Source organism: Rattus rattus, chromosome 5 (assembly GCF_011064425.1).
Source record: "Rattus rattus isolate New Zealand chromosome 5, Rrattus_CSIRO_v1, whole genome shotgun sequence".
NCBI lineage: Eukaryota > Metazoa > Chordata > Mammalia > Rodentia > Muridae > Rattus > Rattus rattus.
This window is the reverse complement of record NC_046158.1, coordinates 133540217-133554918: the sequence shown is the minus strand read 5'-3', so window position 1 is coordinate 133554918 and position 14702 is coordinate 133540217. Positions and strand designations below refer to the sequence as shown.

Sequence of the window (14702 nt, the reverse complement as noted above, 5' to 3'; positions counted from 1 at the left end):
AACAACAACAACAGCAACAACACAAAACAACAACAACAGCAACAATAGCAACAGCAACAGCAACAACAACAGCAGCAGCAACAACAACAACAGCAACAACAACAACAGCAGCAGCAACAACAACAACAGCAACAACAACACAAAACAACAACAACAGCAACAACAAAGTAAAACAAAACGAAGGAAACCCCAAAGCTGGAGACAAGAGCCAGCCCAGCTGAGCCCTCTGGTTCAGGCTAGGGACGTGGGACACCGAGGACCAGAGGAGAGAGACTGCTGGGGTCAGTAGAGGGCTTTGTTTTATAATAGAGAGTGTGGTGCACATTTATACACTGTTGGTGTTCTCAGCTATATCTGTGTATAGTGGGTGCTCAGTAGAAACGGGAGCCGGCAGGCTAGGCTTTGGAGGGCCGTGAGGAGCCCACCAACCCAGCCCAGGATTTCCCGTGATAGGTCTTTCAAAGCAAATCCTGGGCCGTGTCTCATTTTAGAATGGCCCGTTCTGGCCCCAGTTCCCTTAGAGATGATCTGTTGATACTTACATCGAACAGTTTGATATCCGAGATCATCAGCTTGATGCGCTCGATACTGTAACAGAAGAAGCCCATGAGAGTGGTCCCTTGGAATCTCTTGTCAATAACTGTTGGTTTATTGAGGACCTGCTATGGGCAAGGCACAGGCAGGCTCTCACGTGACAATGGTGAAGCAGGGAAAGTCTTTGCTTCATGGCATTCACATTCTAAAGGGGCTAGATGGTGGCCAGAAGGACTAAGACGGAAAATCACCCAGGGATGGGGGAGGTTTGCTGTACTAGTTAGTTCCAGTCCTTTCTGGGAGCGGTGCCCCTAATTCCCATTCAACCACTTGTATAGAAATGCCAGCCTGGGTGACAGGATTGTTTGATTTTATATTTCTGCTCTCCCCCTCTCCCTCTCTTGCTCTATCTTATCTTCTATCTGTCTGCCTGTCTATCTATCTATCTATCTATCTATCTATCTATCTATCTATCTATCTATCTATCTATCATCTATCTATACTCTATCATCTGACACCTAGCTATTATCTCACCCCATATGGGCTGGTCAGAATATTCCCCTGAGCCTAACTTTATTGCCAGAGTCTCCAGTTGGAGTCCCTGAATTCATTCTGGGACAGAAGGTGGTAGACTTTGCAGGACTGGCAGGGGCAGAGAGGTCACTTCATTGCTGGGCCCCAAGGGTTTAGTATCTAGGCTGTTACTGGTTTTGTCTTGAAAAATTTCAGAATGGGTTGTTTGAAGCCTGGGGTGGTGCATGCAGGCCAGCCCAGTGGTGGCCAGCCCAGTGGTGGCCAGCCCAGTGGTGGCCAGCCCAGTGGTGGGATTAGCTTGCTCTGTGGCTCCTGTAGAGTCCCTTTATTTTCCATTTGGAATTCAACCCTTAAGGCAGGCCAGACCTGGCAAGGAAGCCTTCTGCCATCAGCCCTCTCTGGTGCCCCCTGGTGGTGGATTAGAGAAACCCATAGCACTGGGCAGCTCAGCAGCTTACCTGACGTTATTGAAGTTGAGCATAAGTCGGTTGTCTGCTATGAAAAACTGAGCTTCATAACTGGCTTCCTGCAACAAGACAGCCCAGGCCCCGTTTTAAAATAAGAGAGAATGCATCTAGAGGGAGGGTTATACAGGGAAGACTGGAGTCAAGGTGATCTGGGCTACTGGCTCTGTGACCTTGGGAAAAGTTTGACCTCTCTGACCTCACTTTCCATGCCCTAGCCCCTGTTTCACAGGTGCCACTGAAGTCTTGGGGATGACACTGCCAACAGTCAGCGCACTGCCTGCTTCGGTGTCTCAGGCAGTTCAAGCGTCTTCTTCAATAAGCCCTACCACTCCTTGATTGGGTCCTATCAGTCCCCTGGTGTACATGGGAAGTGACTGAAGGGCAGAGGACGCCAGCAGCTCTGGTAAGTCTTGAGTTTTGTTAGAAGGATCACAAAGCTCAGAGGCTAAATCAGGTTTGCCATTCGGGGCTGAAGACTTGCATCAGCTTGACGCAGGGGGCTGAGTGTGGAGCCTCATTGCAGTGGAGCCAAGAGAACCAATTTCTCCCGCAGTGCCTCCCATTGGCCATGGAGTGGTCATCAGGGAGTATGGTTGGTCTGGGAAGTAGGCTCCCACTGTCTTTCACTGCGAGGCCAGAATGCCAAGATGAGCTCTCTGGGAGGTACCAATAAATCTGCAGTGTGTGAAAGGCAGCCCTGAAGTGGTTGGTGCAGAGCCGCCCACAGAGACGCAGCTCTAAGGAGGAGTCAGCCCCTCCTGCTCACAGGTACTGCTTGCCCCTTAGGGTAAGCCTGGTTTGCCTCGCTACTCAGAGCCTACCTATGACTCGACCCTTCTCCAGTCTTCTCTGCCTTCCTCTGCATTTCTCTTAGCTGCATGTGCTTGCTGTCCTATGCTGACCCATCCCTTCCTTCCAGGGCGTGGGGCTGCCTCTCAGCTGCTGAATATTGCTCATTCTCTAGAAAATGCCCCTAGCTGGAAGGTAGCTGCCTTGATGGGTGTTATGGTCCCTCTATCCCTAGGGGCTGCTGGTGTTAGTGACTAGCTGATGGGTCCCCAAAGTTTTTGACTCTTGGTTCATCACTTCCCCTCCTCCCCACACTACTGGGTGATATCCCAGTTCATAACAATGAACAGGGCAACCTCCAGTCTCTGTCCCGAGCTACAGACACTTAAACTCACAATGCCGAGAGAGAAGAAGGGTCGGACATCTGTATTGGTGGGGAACACTTCCAGTACAACACTTTGGGCTGCCGTGGCACCGCCCTCATTCAGCACAATATGGGGGGTGCTGTGAGTGAAGATCTTCAACATCTGGGTGGGCCCCAGCTTGTTGGCTGCCTGGAAAGACATCACACACATCCGATCACAGCGCACAGGTCCTTTGTGTCTCCTGTGGTGTTTCTTGGTACTCCAGCCTCTGTACTTCCCAGCAGCCCTGTGTGGAGTACCACCTCCCTTCGGGGATGTTCTCCGGTTTCTTAGCCTTGTCTGCCTTTCCCTGCATTTCTCCCAACTGCATGTGATTGCTGTTCTACTCTGACCCAACCCTTTCGTCTGGGGCAGGGGACTGCCCAGGAAATGGCTTGTTACCCAGAAATCATCAGTTTCAAGCTTCTCTGCTTGACTGAAGAAGTCTCTGGGCTTCTAGGAGTCCTGGTCCCCATAGTGGGAAAGAAAAGAGGAGCCCACATCCATTCCATCCTGCAGAGACCCATGGACAGAGTCGGCAAACACCTAGCAGGCTCCAGGGGGCAAACAGACTCACCTCTGCATTGATCTCCTTGATGTCCATCTGTAACTGGCGGGCCACATCAGGAATCTGGAGGGCAAGGGCTGTGAGTCAATTGCACTAATCATGCTTCAGTAATAGGATCAGAGTATGTGTTGGCACCCAGGCTCAGGAGAAATGAGGACCCCGATCAGTTAATGGTCTGTGGTATTGGGGTACAGGCACCATCTCTGAGTTCCTCAGTATCCAGAGTGCCCTGAAGCTCCCCCAGGATATTTGGAGGAGGAAACAGATACATCTGGTCTCTGAAGGCAGAACCAGGGCCCAAGGTGGGTGTTCAGGGAAGCCTTTGGCTCTAGCATTGAACCTCAGAATCAGGGTCTCTCTGAAGGGAGGGCAGAAATGATCATCACTGGTAGTTCCCACCTCAGGTCTCCTTTTGGTGGGCAGATGGCATGGGGGGAAAGTCATCCTACCACCACAGTGTGGCTTACCACGAATCTGAGCAGGATTACAAGCTCCTCCTGGGGGACCAGGGTGGTCACAATGGCATTCACCAGGTCCTGCCTCACGGTCAGGCTGAAAGGGGCCCTGTCTGGGGTGGTCTCCATCAGAGGAGTTGCAGAGCCGTTGAACCAGTTGGTTACCCTTGCCTGGGAGTCCAGCAGCTTGGCCTGAGGAGGCAAAGAGCAAGGCACTGTTTGAGGACCTTGGTAACACACTGTAGCCTGTAATCAACTGGAAGGAAACAACCGTGCTGAGGGGAAGGTGTCTCCCAAAGTTCCCATGATGGAAACCTCGTCCCAGTACAACAGGGTTAAGAGACCTCCTCCAGGAGGTGACTGGGCCTCTAACAACGGTTAGTGTTGTTATAGGAGTGGCCTAGCTACTGGAGGTGGGAGTAGACCATTGTGAAACTAAGCTCCACTCCTGGCTGCCCTTGCTCTCGCCCTCCCCAACTCTTGTGTCTTCCACCACAGGCTGATGCAGTATGGAGGCCTGCACCAGAAGATGCAGCATATTCTTCGATTTCCAGCTTCCAGGACCTCAAACCTAGTCAACTTCTAATGTTTACAAATCACTCAGGTACTGTGTTCTGGTAACACAAAATAGACTAAGGCAGGTACCATTCTGCCTGTTTCCCATCTTTGCATTTGTGTCAGGAAGTTGAGATTGATGAAGACAATGGCTTGTCAAGGACCTGGCAGCCTCCCCTCCCGAGTCCCTTAGTCCTCTACCCTCCCTTCTTCCCTGTCCCTATTTCTTCTTCCATCCTTCCCTCTGTCCTTCTGTCTCACGTTTAAAGAGATGGTATATCCTTATGCTTCCCCGGACTGGCCCCTAATGCCTGAGCTCAAACGAGCCTTTTGCCTCCCATCTTCAGAGCACCCAGGACTGTGGCCGCATGCTACCTGTGCCTAGCTTGTATGAACGCCTGCTTTTCACTTAGGTTTCAACTGCTCAAGCCCTTTGGGTGAAGGGAGGACTCAAGCTGTAACAGAGCAGATGGAGCCATCTCATGCTGTGGTTTCCAAGACTCTTGAGAACCTGTCTGGGACTCACACCACGCACGGGATGTGCAGTGTGGGAGTTTTACAGAAGTCCGTTGTTACAGAGCATCCTCTGTCTGGGAAGCAGTGCAGTCTCATCTCATTGTCTCCTAACTATAACCACAGCCATGGAGACAGAGAGGAGAAACCTGCCTAGGGCTACACAGCCAGGGCAGGAGCCATGAGTCTGGGAGTTAGAGCTGTGTGACCCTTGAGGATGCCTCTGTCCTGAGCCCATGTTGCAGTGTCATCAGAAGTTTGGGGTTGGGCATCCATGCACACACAGACCCTAGGGAGACATAATGTTCTACCTGCTGGCTTTCACAGGATGCCATCGGATACATGCCCTGACGATGTATAGATGTTGGTCCCTGGGTGGTCACAGAAAAAGAGCTGTTCCCTAACGTATGTCCCCAGTTTGCTCTGAGGTCCAGACACTCACCTTCAGGTTGAACAGGATGTTACTGTCCTGGATGGCAGGAGACAGAAGGTCAAACTCCAGGGCTCCAGGGCTGAGGGCAATGGGTGCTACTCAGGGCAAGAAGAAAGGTTGTGAGGGTGGAGGGTGCGGTCGGGTGGGGTGATTTCCTACCGCTTCTTCTTTCTGGCAGTTAGGGGCACTGCCAGAGTCAGGAGAAATGATGCTGTTGGTGGTAACCATGGCAATCATTGCAAGGGTCATTCAAAACACCCGTACAGAGCTAGACGTTAATGTGTACAACCGGAACACACGCACTTCTATGCCAAACCTGAATTGGTGTTTAAAGCCTGCGCTTCCCCCACCTCATTGTACCCACCCCTCAAGGCAGGCAGGGGCTGGGATCCGACTCTGGTGTGCACTCATTAGTTCGCCCATCATCTGTGTTTGCCTTGGTTTCCCTCCACTTGGTGGACGGGTGGTAGAGACATCTCATCTGCCCAGATGTTGGGTGGAGAATGAGTGTGTGGGCCTGTCCCTGTCCTGCTTCAGCCCCTGTCACTGAGAACAGAGCAGCTAGATAGACTTGGGGATTCCATAGCATTAGTGTCTTTTAGCCTTGATCTGATCTGATCTGATCCTCTCTCCTCTCTCTCTCTCTCTCTCTCTCTCTCTCTCTCTCTCTCTCTCTCTCTCTCTCTCTCTTTGTGCGTGTGTGTCTCTGTCTCTCTGTCTCTCCCACATGCACACACACACACATGTGAGCTCGGAGGTGGCATATACCACGTGCCTCAGTTTCCCTATGTGTGCAGTTGGATAACTGAGTGCACTGAGGAAGTGAGATGGTGAATCTGCAGTGCCCAGCCCTGGATTTAGCCCTCATATGCACTAGGAGCTCAGTCGTTTGTTCTGCTCTTCCCATGCCGCCATGGCTACCCTTTGATGTGCCTCTTTAGATTTTAAATCATAACATGGTAGGGGTTCTTCCCCTTTGTTGATTTCTATTATGAGGGGGTTGAGCAGGACCAATTGACAAGGCTCAACACAGAAGTCCATGTCTTCTCCTGTTTGTTAGTCTCAGGGAAGGGGAAATGACATTTGCTCTGCACATACAGCTCACCTCTGCCCTTTCCCCCTCCTCTCAGAATCACACAATAGTCAGTCTATCACCCACCCATCTGTCTGTCCTTCTGCCTGTCCACCTAGCGTGCATTTATTTTTAAGCAACTCTGTGTCAGGCAGAATATCTCCTATATGCCCAGAACTTTTCTATAACCTTTAAATGTTGACTATAATCCTCTGAGGTTGGGAGGTAGAAAGTCTCACTTTACAGATGTGGAAACTGGGGACCAGGAGGTAGAGTGACTCCCCCAAGGTCAAGGAGTCAATCAGCGGTAGAGCTGGGTATTAACCCAGCCCAACCTGGGTATTTGAGCCTCATGTAGAGCTGTGGTTTTCAACTTGTGGGTCACGACCCCTTGGGGTTGATCTAAACCTTTACAGGGGTTGCCTAAGACATCAGAAAACACAGAAATTTACATTATGCTTAATAACAGTAGCAAAGGTACAGTTAGGAGGTAGTAACGACCTTTGCATGGTTGGGGGTCACCACATGAGGAACCGTAGTAAAGTGTCGTAGCATTAGGAACGCTGAGAACCACTGACTTGCACATAAAAGGTGCTCACGAAGTTGAAGCTGCAGTACCTGGACAGGGCTTAGCCCACTCACCTGTGCTGGCCCAAGGTGCTGATCAGACCTGAGAGGGTGGTCTCTCCTGGGTAAAGGTGGGGCCTGAAGGCTAAGCCTGCAGTCAAGGGAAAGGCAGTGCAGACAGCAGAGCCCTTACCTGTGGTCAGCCTCAGGAAGTCTTCGTACATGTCATCAAAGGCCTGCTGGATCACAGGGCACAGCTGCAAGAACACAGAGTCAGGGCTCTTAGTGAAGAGCCAGCCCCTCGCCCACTGCCTCCCGGGCCTGCTCTCCTCCTAGGCTCTCTGTAGTGCCCCAGCCAGTCAGATGTTCATCTGTGGATCGAGGACGCACAGATTTGCCCATCTCCATCCCACCTTGCTGTCGGCGTCCACAGCTGTCCTAAGGTCCGTTTGCCTTTTGCCTTGTGTCCAAACTGTGCCTACCAGCTACTCACAAGTGCTCAAAGGAACCCACAACTTCCTTAGAGGAAGCCAAGAATTCACTTGTTCATTCCACAAAACCAGAGTCCCTCCATGTCAGACTCCAGAACAGAAGGCCAGCTGGGCCGTCCCACCCAGTGCTAAGCAGTCTCTGTATCTTTGGTGAGTTTCCAGCCCCAACAGATAGTCCTGTACCATCAAGGAGTTCTCTGCCTAACATCGACAGCAACTCTCAACCTGGGAAGATTTTGGTCTCTGGCAAGACATTTTTTTTTTTTTTAGTTATCCTAATGTGGCAGACGAACCATACTGACATCTAGTGGACGGAGGCCAAAGATGCTGCTAAATATCTCACCCAGCAGCCCAGCCCCACAAAAATATATCAGTAGCTCCCAGAGTCAGCAGTGTGGATTTAGTGTTTCTGCTGAAAGGGGGCCGGGGAGGCAGGAGTAAGCATTTACCTTGCTGTCTTTAGGACCTGCAGACCTTTTGACTGCTCTAATGGAAGGGCCATCTAGCTGGCCACCCGCTTCAGTATTTTTGTGTGATGGCAGTGCGTTTTGAGAAATGCTAACTTTTCTTAGGAACAATGTTTCCTTGCTTCCGTTGGCTTTCCCAACCCATGACCCAGAGACGAGAAGGAATAGAGGGGGCAGCTCCCCCTCTCCCCCAACTCCCCATCCTTCACTCCCTTCAACGTATTAAAGGGATCCCACCAGGCCCGTTGATTTTGAATCTAGGACGGGATGGGACATCCACGTTTTAGAGCCTTCAGATAGTCCTGATGAGTCATGTCCTGACAGACTGGATGAGTCATGTCCTGACAGACTGGGTGAGTCATGTCCTGACAGGCTGGATGAGTCACGTCCTGGACTGGATGAGTCACGTCCTGACAGACTGGATGAGCCATGTCCTGACAGACTGGATGAGTCACGTCCTGACAGACTGGATGAGCCATGTCCTGACAGACTGGATGAGTCACGTCCTGACAGACTGGGTGAGTCATGTCCTGACAGACTGGATGAGCCATGTCCTGACAGACTGGGTGAGTCATGTCCTGACAGACTGGATGAGCCATGTCCTGACAGACTGGATGAGCCATGTCCTGACAGACTGGGTGAGTCAGTCATGTCCTGACAGGCTGGCTGAGTCACGTCCTGACAGACTGGATGAGCCATGTCCTGACAGACTGGATGAGTCACGTCCTGACAGACTGGATGAGCCATGTCCTGACAGACTGGAAGAGCCATGTCCTGACAGACTGGATGAGTCACATCCTGACAGACTGGGTGAATCAGTCATGTCCTGACAGACTGGATGAGTCATGTCCTGACAGGCTGGGTGAGTCATGTCCTGACAGACTGGGTAAGTCATGTCCTGACAGACTGGTCATGTCCTGACAGACTGGATGAGTCATGTCCTGACAGACTGGATGAGCCATGTCCTGACAGACTGGATGAGTCACATCCTGACAGACTGGGTGAATCAGTCATGTCCTGACAGACTGGATGAGTCATGTCCTGACAGGCTGGGTGAGTCATGTCCTGACAGACTGGGTAAGTCATGTCCTGACAGACTGGATGAGCCATGTCCTGACAGACTGGGTGAGTCAGTCATGTCCTGACAGACTGGACAGACTGGGTAAGTCATGTCCTGACAGACTGGATGAGCCATGTCCTGACAGACTGGGTGAGTCATGTCCTGACAGACTGGATGAGCCATGTCCTGACAGACTGGATGAGTCATGTCCTGACAGACTGGATGAGCCATGTCCTGACAGACTGGATGAGTCATGTCCTGACAGACTGGATGAGTCATGTCCTGACAGGCTGGGTGAGTCAGTCATGTCCTGACAGACTGGATGGGTCACGTTCTGACAGACTGGATGAGTCATGTCCTGACAGACTGGGTGAGTCACGTCCTGACAGACTGGGTAAGTCATGTCTACATGGAAAAGGGCTCCTTTACTTTCCCAGTGAGCTTCTTTCCTGACTGTTCTGCATGCCCTCCTTCACACCCTGTGACCCACAACTGTGACCACTGCAACCTGCCTCAAGTGACCGTGCAAACACACAGGTTAGAATTAACTCAGAATTCCAAGTTCATGCCATTTCTTCTGCTGGGAATTTTTTTCTTCTATTCAAATACAAATCTGACTAAATTTTTGAAAATATTTGCACCTGGGCCCTACTTCAAGAAACTCGGTCTTTAAAAAGAAAAATAAAAAATTTAAAACTATGCCTGCTGGTTATCTCGTCACATGCCTTGGGCTATGGAGGCAGGAGGATCAGAGATTCAAGGCCAGTCCTGTCTCCCATGCCTGCAACATTCTCATGTAAGTGTTGAGAGTGTGCCCTGCTCTAAAAAATTGGAATAAAAGAACCTACATTCCCCTGCGCCAGATGACCAAGGTCTGACAAATTGTTGCCATTGAAACCCATAGCCCTGTGAATTTTATTGTTATTCAGACAATTCTGACATTGTAGAAAGACGTGTATTCTTTGTCTATGTTTCTGCCACAGCATACTCACGGCATTAAGAAAAGGTCATTTAACAAGGCGATTTCTTTCCATCTCCCTTGTGGATATGCATGTACCTCTGCTAATGTCCAGGGGTTAAAGGTCTAATAATAATGACTTGGAAGTCACATATGTCTACTTTCCCCTCTGTCTCCTGACTTTTCCTCTTCCAAGAAGAACCAGGAACTAGCCTCGTTTCCTTCCCTTTCCCTTCCTTCCTTCCTCCCTCCCTTTCTCCCTTCCTTCCCTCCTCACTGAGGATTGATCCCAGGCCTCACACATGTGCTTTACTACTGAGCTACATTACGTCTCCTGCTCTTTTGGCTTACTTTTTATTTTGAGGAGGAACCTTGCCAAGTCGTGCAGGCTGGCTTTGAACTTGCGCAGTAGCCCAGGCACACCTTGAACTGTGACCCTCCTTTCTTAGCCTCCCAAGGAGCTGGGATTAGAGCTTATTCCAGACTAGTGAATATTATTTCTTAAACTAGTCCTATAAAATATAAGATCCAGGGGTTAGAGAGGTGACTCAGCAGCTGAGTGTGTGTCACTCTTCCATAGGACCCAAGCTCAACTCACAGCACCCACTCCAAGGAGCCCAAACCTGCCTGCAATTCCAGCTTCAGGAGTCAGGTACTTCTGGCCTTGGTGGGCATCCATGCATGTAGAATATACTCCTTCTCTCATACCCATCCATATATATATATATATATATATATATATGACTAAGAATGAAGTAGGTCTTTATAATAAAATAAAATCTCATTTGGGATTTCTTCTTTGTTCATCTTTTGGTGGTGCTGCACCTTGTATGCTAAGAAAGTGCCTTATCACTGAGTTACATCCTTAGCCCTCAGGTTTTTGATAATTTGAGATAGGGTTTCTCTGGGTAGCCCTAGCTGTCATGGAACTCACTCTGTAGAACAGGCTGGCCTTGAACTCAGAGATCTGCCTGTCTCTGCCTCCCAAGTGCTGAGACTAAAGGCATGCATCACTACTGCCTGGCTAAAGTGTCTTGAATTTACAATGGAAATCACTGATCAATATGGATAAATCCACTCATAACATTTGAGTTTACCCGTGGCATATTAAGGGCAGATAAAATGAGAGTCACCGGGTTTACAAGTGTCTTCTGCTGTAGAACACTTGCCTAGTAGGGTTGAAGCCCTGGGTTCTGTCTTCTCAGAAAGGCTGAATTGACTGACTCAGAAGAAGTAAACACAGCTGGATCCAGCGGGCTGCAGTGTTTATGGACCACAGCTGGATGGCTGAGCATGCCACAGCCTGCTTATGACAGCATTTCAGGACAAAATGCGCGATGTTCGGGCATGTCTGGCTTGGCTTTTGAAATCACAGTATATATACTTACATAAAAACATAGTAAAATACATTTAATGAAGGCAGACAACCCATTCTTTCCTAGGTATTTTGCTCTGCATCCACTACTGTCTGTCTCTTGAGACACTGTCTACTGTCTGTCGGGTGGGAATATTACAGAGGAGCACACTGCTGTGTACCTTCTCCCAGTTCTGCTCCATGACGTCACTTTAGTAGACAAAAGTCAGCTCGAAGGTGGGATTTATAACTGGGAAGTCAGCAAAAGCTACAGGTAGGGCTCCCTCCCTCAACCCTTTTAGAGACAAGTGTTAAAATCTTGGCCAGCACGTGAGCAAGACCTCCTAAACTTTTGGCTTTCATGCTACCTTGACCTCAATGATCTCTCTGGGTCAGTGGCTCAGTTCATTGGCTCAGTGGTTCTTTGCTTTGTTGAAGGAATTATTCAGTTCCAGAAGGATCCCACCCAAGGAGACAGAACTCAAATGGTACCGACTTGCAGTTCCACCCCAGTCCTACAGGGGGTGCTATCTCCACAGGCCAGAGGCCTGGTTTTTACTCACGTGGCTTTTCACTATTTGGGGCAGGGCTGGCATCAGGAGATTCATAACGTTCTTTGCCAAGGAGTTGACCACGAAGGAGAGCCTTTGGCAGAGGAAAGCGGGACATTAGGGAGCTTGTAAGAGAGGATTGTCCCTGCTTTATAGAAGTGACATGGAATCCTAGGAGGAAGGCACTTGCTTAAGTTCCCCTAAGGCGTTAGCCAAGGCTGTGACAGAGGCCGAGCTGAGGGCAGACATTGTCCTGGGTATTGTCCTTATACAGATCTGTGCACACATTAGGATGCAGGGAGCTGATGGATCCCCTGGAGGTGACATCACACTCTTGAGTGGGTCATGCTTGCTGCCTGGAAGGTGTCGTTAGCAGCCTTTCCTGTACTAGGAAAGTGAGATATGGGATGGTGACTTGCCCAACACCACCCAGGCAGTCAAAGGGGAAGGTAAACTTGGTTTGGACTCACCTAGACCTGCCTAGGTGGCCTGGGAGCCCTAGACGGAGAGGCTGCTCTGTCTGCAGGGGTTTGCCTCACCCTTACACCCACTTCCACACCCACCCTCCCAAGCTGGTATCGTGACACCATCGCTGCTCCCATTTGCCACCCAGAACTGCCTTTGGCATCTAGATGCCCTGGAGGGAGCCCCAGCTCTAGAGTCAGAGGGACACATGTCTGTTCCTCCAGTGTTGTCCATGAGTGCAGTGGGCAAGGCCACCGTCTGCCTCTCCTACAGTGTGACGCAGCCCAGCACTCACTTGTGAAGCAGGCTGAGGCGCAGGGTGCTCTCGTTGCTGGAACAGTCACTGAGGTTCAGGCGGGCAGGGCCGTTCTTGCTCCTCTCCACCCGGATGAGGGCTTGGACCTCGGTGCTCATTTGGAACTCCACTATGGTCTTGATCAGTGGCCTGTGGGGACAACAGCAGTGGGAACGGGTGCTGCTGAAGTCTTTGTGGGAGCCACAGCTGGGTGTCTGTCCTCACCATCTCTTTTGCTGGTTCCTATCATCCCTCCCACATCTGGAGTCCTGGCGTTCTCTCCTGATCTCACTGCGTATGGATGCTGTGAGATTCCAAGTCACACTGTGCCCCACTCCGATATCCCCTGAGTCCTCAGGCACAACAGCAGTGGATTCCACATTGTCCCCTGGCCTGCCTCTTTCAAACCTGGTGGTCTTGGCTGCTGGCTGTTCCTCCCTGAATTGTGGGAGCAGACTCTGAAGTAATCCTCCTCTCCCTCTCCCTCTCCCCGTCCCTCTCCCTCTCCTCTCCCTCTCCTCTCCCCTCTCCCTCCCCTCTCCCTCTCCCTTTCCCTGTCCCTGTCCCTCTCCCCTCCCTCTCCCTCTCTCCCCCCCCCCCCTCCATATCTAACTCACAGGAATCCCTGTTGCTTCTGCCTGTTTCCAACCCATACAGAGTCTGTTTACTCCTCTGCTCACTTGTCCCAAACCTGGGCCTCAGCCATCTGTCTCCTCTAGAGCGGCCGCAGGACCTTCCGTGTGGCGTTCCCGCCTCCATTCTGTGCCACACTGTTTTCTCCTTAGCTCCGACCTTCTGTTGCTCTTGACTCTCACACTCTGTTAAAGCGCAGTTCTCATTTTGTCACATAAGGCCCTGCACCATCGGTCCTCGGCGGCTTGCTGAGCTCAGCTCTAACCACTTCCCGCTCCTTCCCTCCTCTCTGTCATTCCTGCCTCAGGGACTTTGCTCTGGCTCTTCTAACGTTGGGGTTTGTTTCTAGAAGTCTGCACGGAGTGGGGGGGAGTTGAGTAGATGAAACTGTTAGGTGAGCTGGGTCTGATTTGGGGGACACTCACGTGTTTAATCCAGCCACCATGTCCAGGGGGATTCTGACTACCAGCTCCTGGTCATAGGTCGAAGGCTGCACAACCAGCTGGAGAATGTTAGCAGAGGTGACCTTCATCCTGGACAGGGTAGAGGGGAGATGAGAATCATGTTCTCGTTCAGAGGAGTGTCGTCCCCATGCCCGCACCCATCCTTTTCTCTGACTTCCTCACACCCGAGCAGAACCTGGACCCCAAGCCTAGTTTACTAATCCTTTCCATCACGGCCCTACCTCTGTCTCTCCCCTTCGCCTTGCTTGCTTCTCTTCAGGTTCCTTGGCTTTTAGCCTCAGCCTGTTGAGCTGACAGTAAGCTCCTACTGTCCTGTCATTCTTTGCTATTGGGGTTTGAATTGCAATCATTCTGAGTGACTCTTGCCCCTCCATGGTTTTTCTCCACTGGTCCCTTTTGCCTGAAATCTCAGTTTCTTGTCTTTGCCTTCATTAAAAAGCACACCCTGGCTCCAGCACTCTCCTACCTGGGGCCACCTTTCCATGTGGCTGCCCTCTTACCCGTGACGCTGCCTTATGATCACCGCTAGCCATTCTGGGGGGCTTTTCAAAAGAGGAACTTAGTCTGGTGCATCTCCACTACTGTTTGTTGGTGGACAGCTGAACAAACAGCACAGGTAAGCAGAGGTGTGGGGAAGAGATGGCCGTTCTGTCAGCCCCACTCACCAGATGATGTATCTCAGAACAGTGTTCACGAAGCTGTCCAATATGGGGATGCTGCCAGACTTATCTCGCATGCCTCTGAGCAGCGGCAACTCCTGGAGGATGGCAGTGGCATCGTGGTTCTCCAGTGCCTGGGTCAGGTCTGCAGATAGGCGCAGGGAATAGATGTCAAGAGGAGGCAGGGGAAGTAGCCTAGCAGTGGCTTTGGGTTGAGGAACACCTTCTCAACATGATCATCTTCACCATGTAGTGTGCCCTGAAGGGTGGTGCCCCTGGGTGGACAGTGAGGCTGGAGGTAGTGGGAACTCTCACACTGAGGGCTGCCAATCACTGCTGGGATGCTGGACCCGAGTCTTCCTTCTCCCTAGCCAGCACCAAATACTTCTCGAGCTAAGCATTCCCTTGGGGATG

The 14702-nt window shown here is 51.0% G+C and overlaps 1 protein-coding gene across 1 annotated transcript in view; it reads right to left on the bottom strand.

Annotated features, from left to right (window-relative positions):
* Positions 1-14702, bottom strand: part of Bpifb1 (BPI fold containing family B member 1) — a 32944-nt gene that overhangs the window by 4433 nt on the left and 13809 nt on the right. Inside the window, exons 3-13 of the mRNA XM_032902428.1 lie at positions 14295-14433; positions 13591-13698; positions 12533-12682; positions 11785-11866; positions 7085-7148; positions 5262-5347; positions 3764-3943; positions 3306-3359; positions 2720-2878; positions 1527-1594; positions 543-588 (exon numbers count right to left, since the gene is read on the bottom strand). Of these exons, the coding sequence (XP_032758319.1) occupies positions 543-588; positions 1527-1594; positions 2720-2878; positions 3306-3359; positions 3764-3943; positions 5262-5347; positions 7085-7148; positions 11785-11866; positions 12533-12682; positions 13591-13698; positions 14295-14433 (1136 nt within the window). The remainder of the gene's footprint in view (positions 1-542; positions 589-1526; positions 1595-2719; positions 2879-3305; positions 3360-3763; positions 3944-5261; positions 5348-7084; positions 7149-11784; positions 11867-12532; positions 12683-13590; positions 13699-14294; positions 14434-14702) is intronic.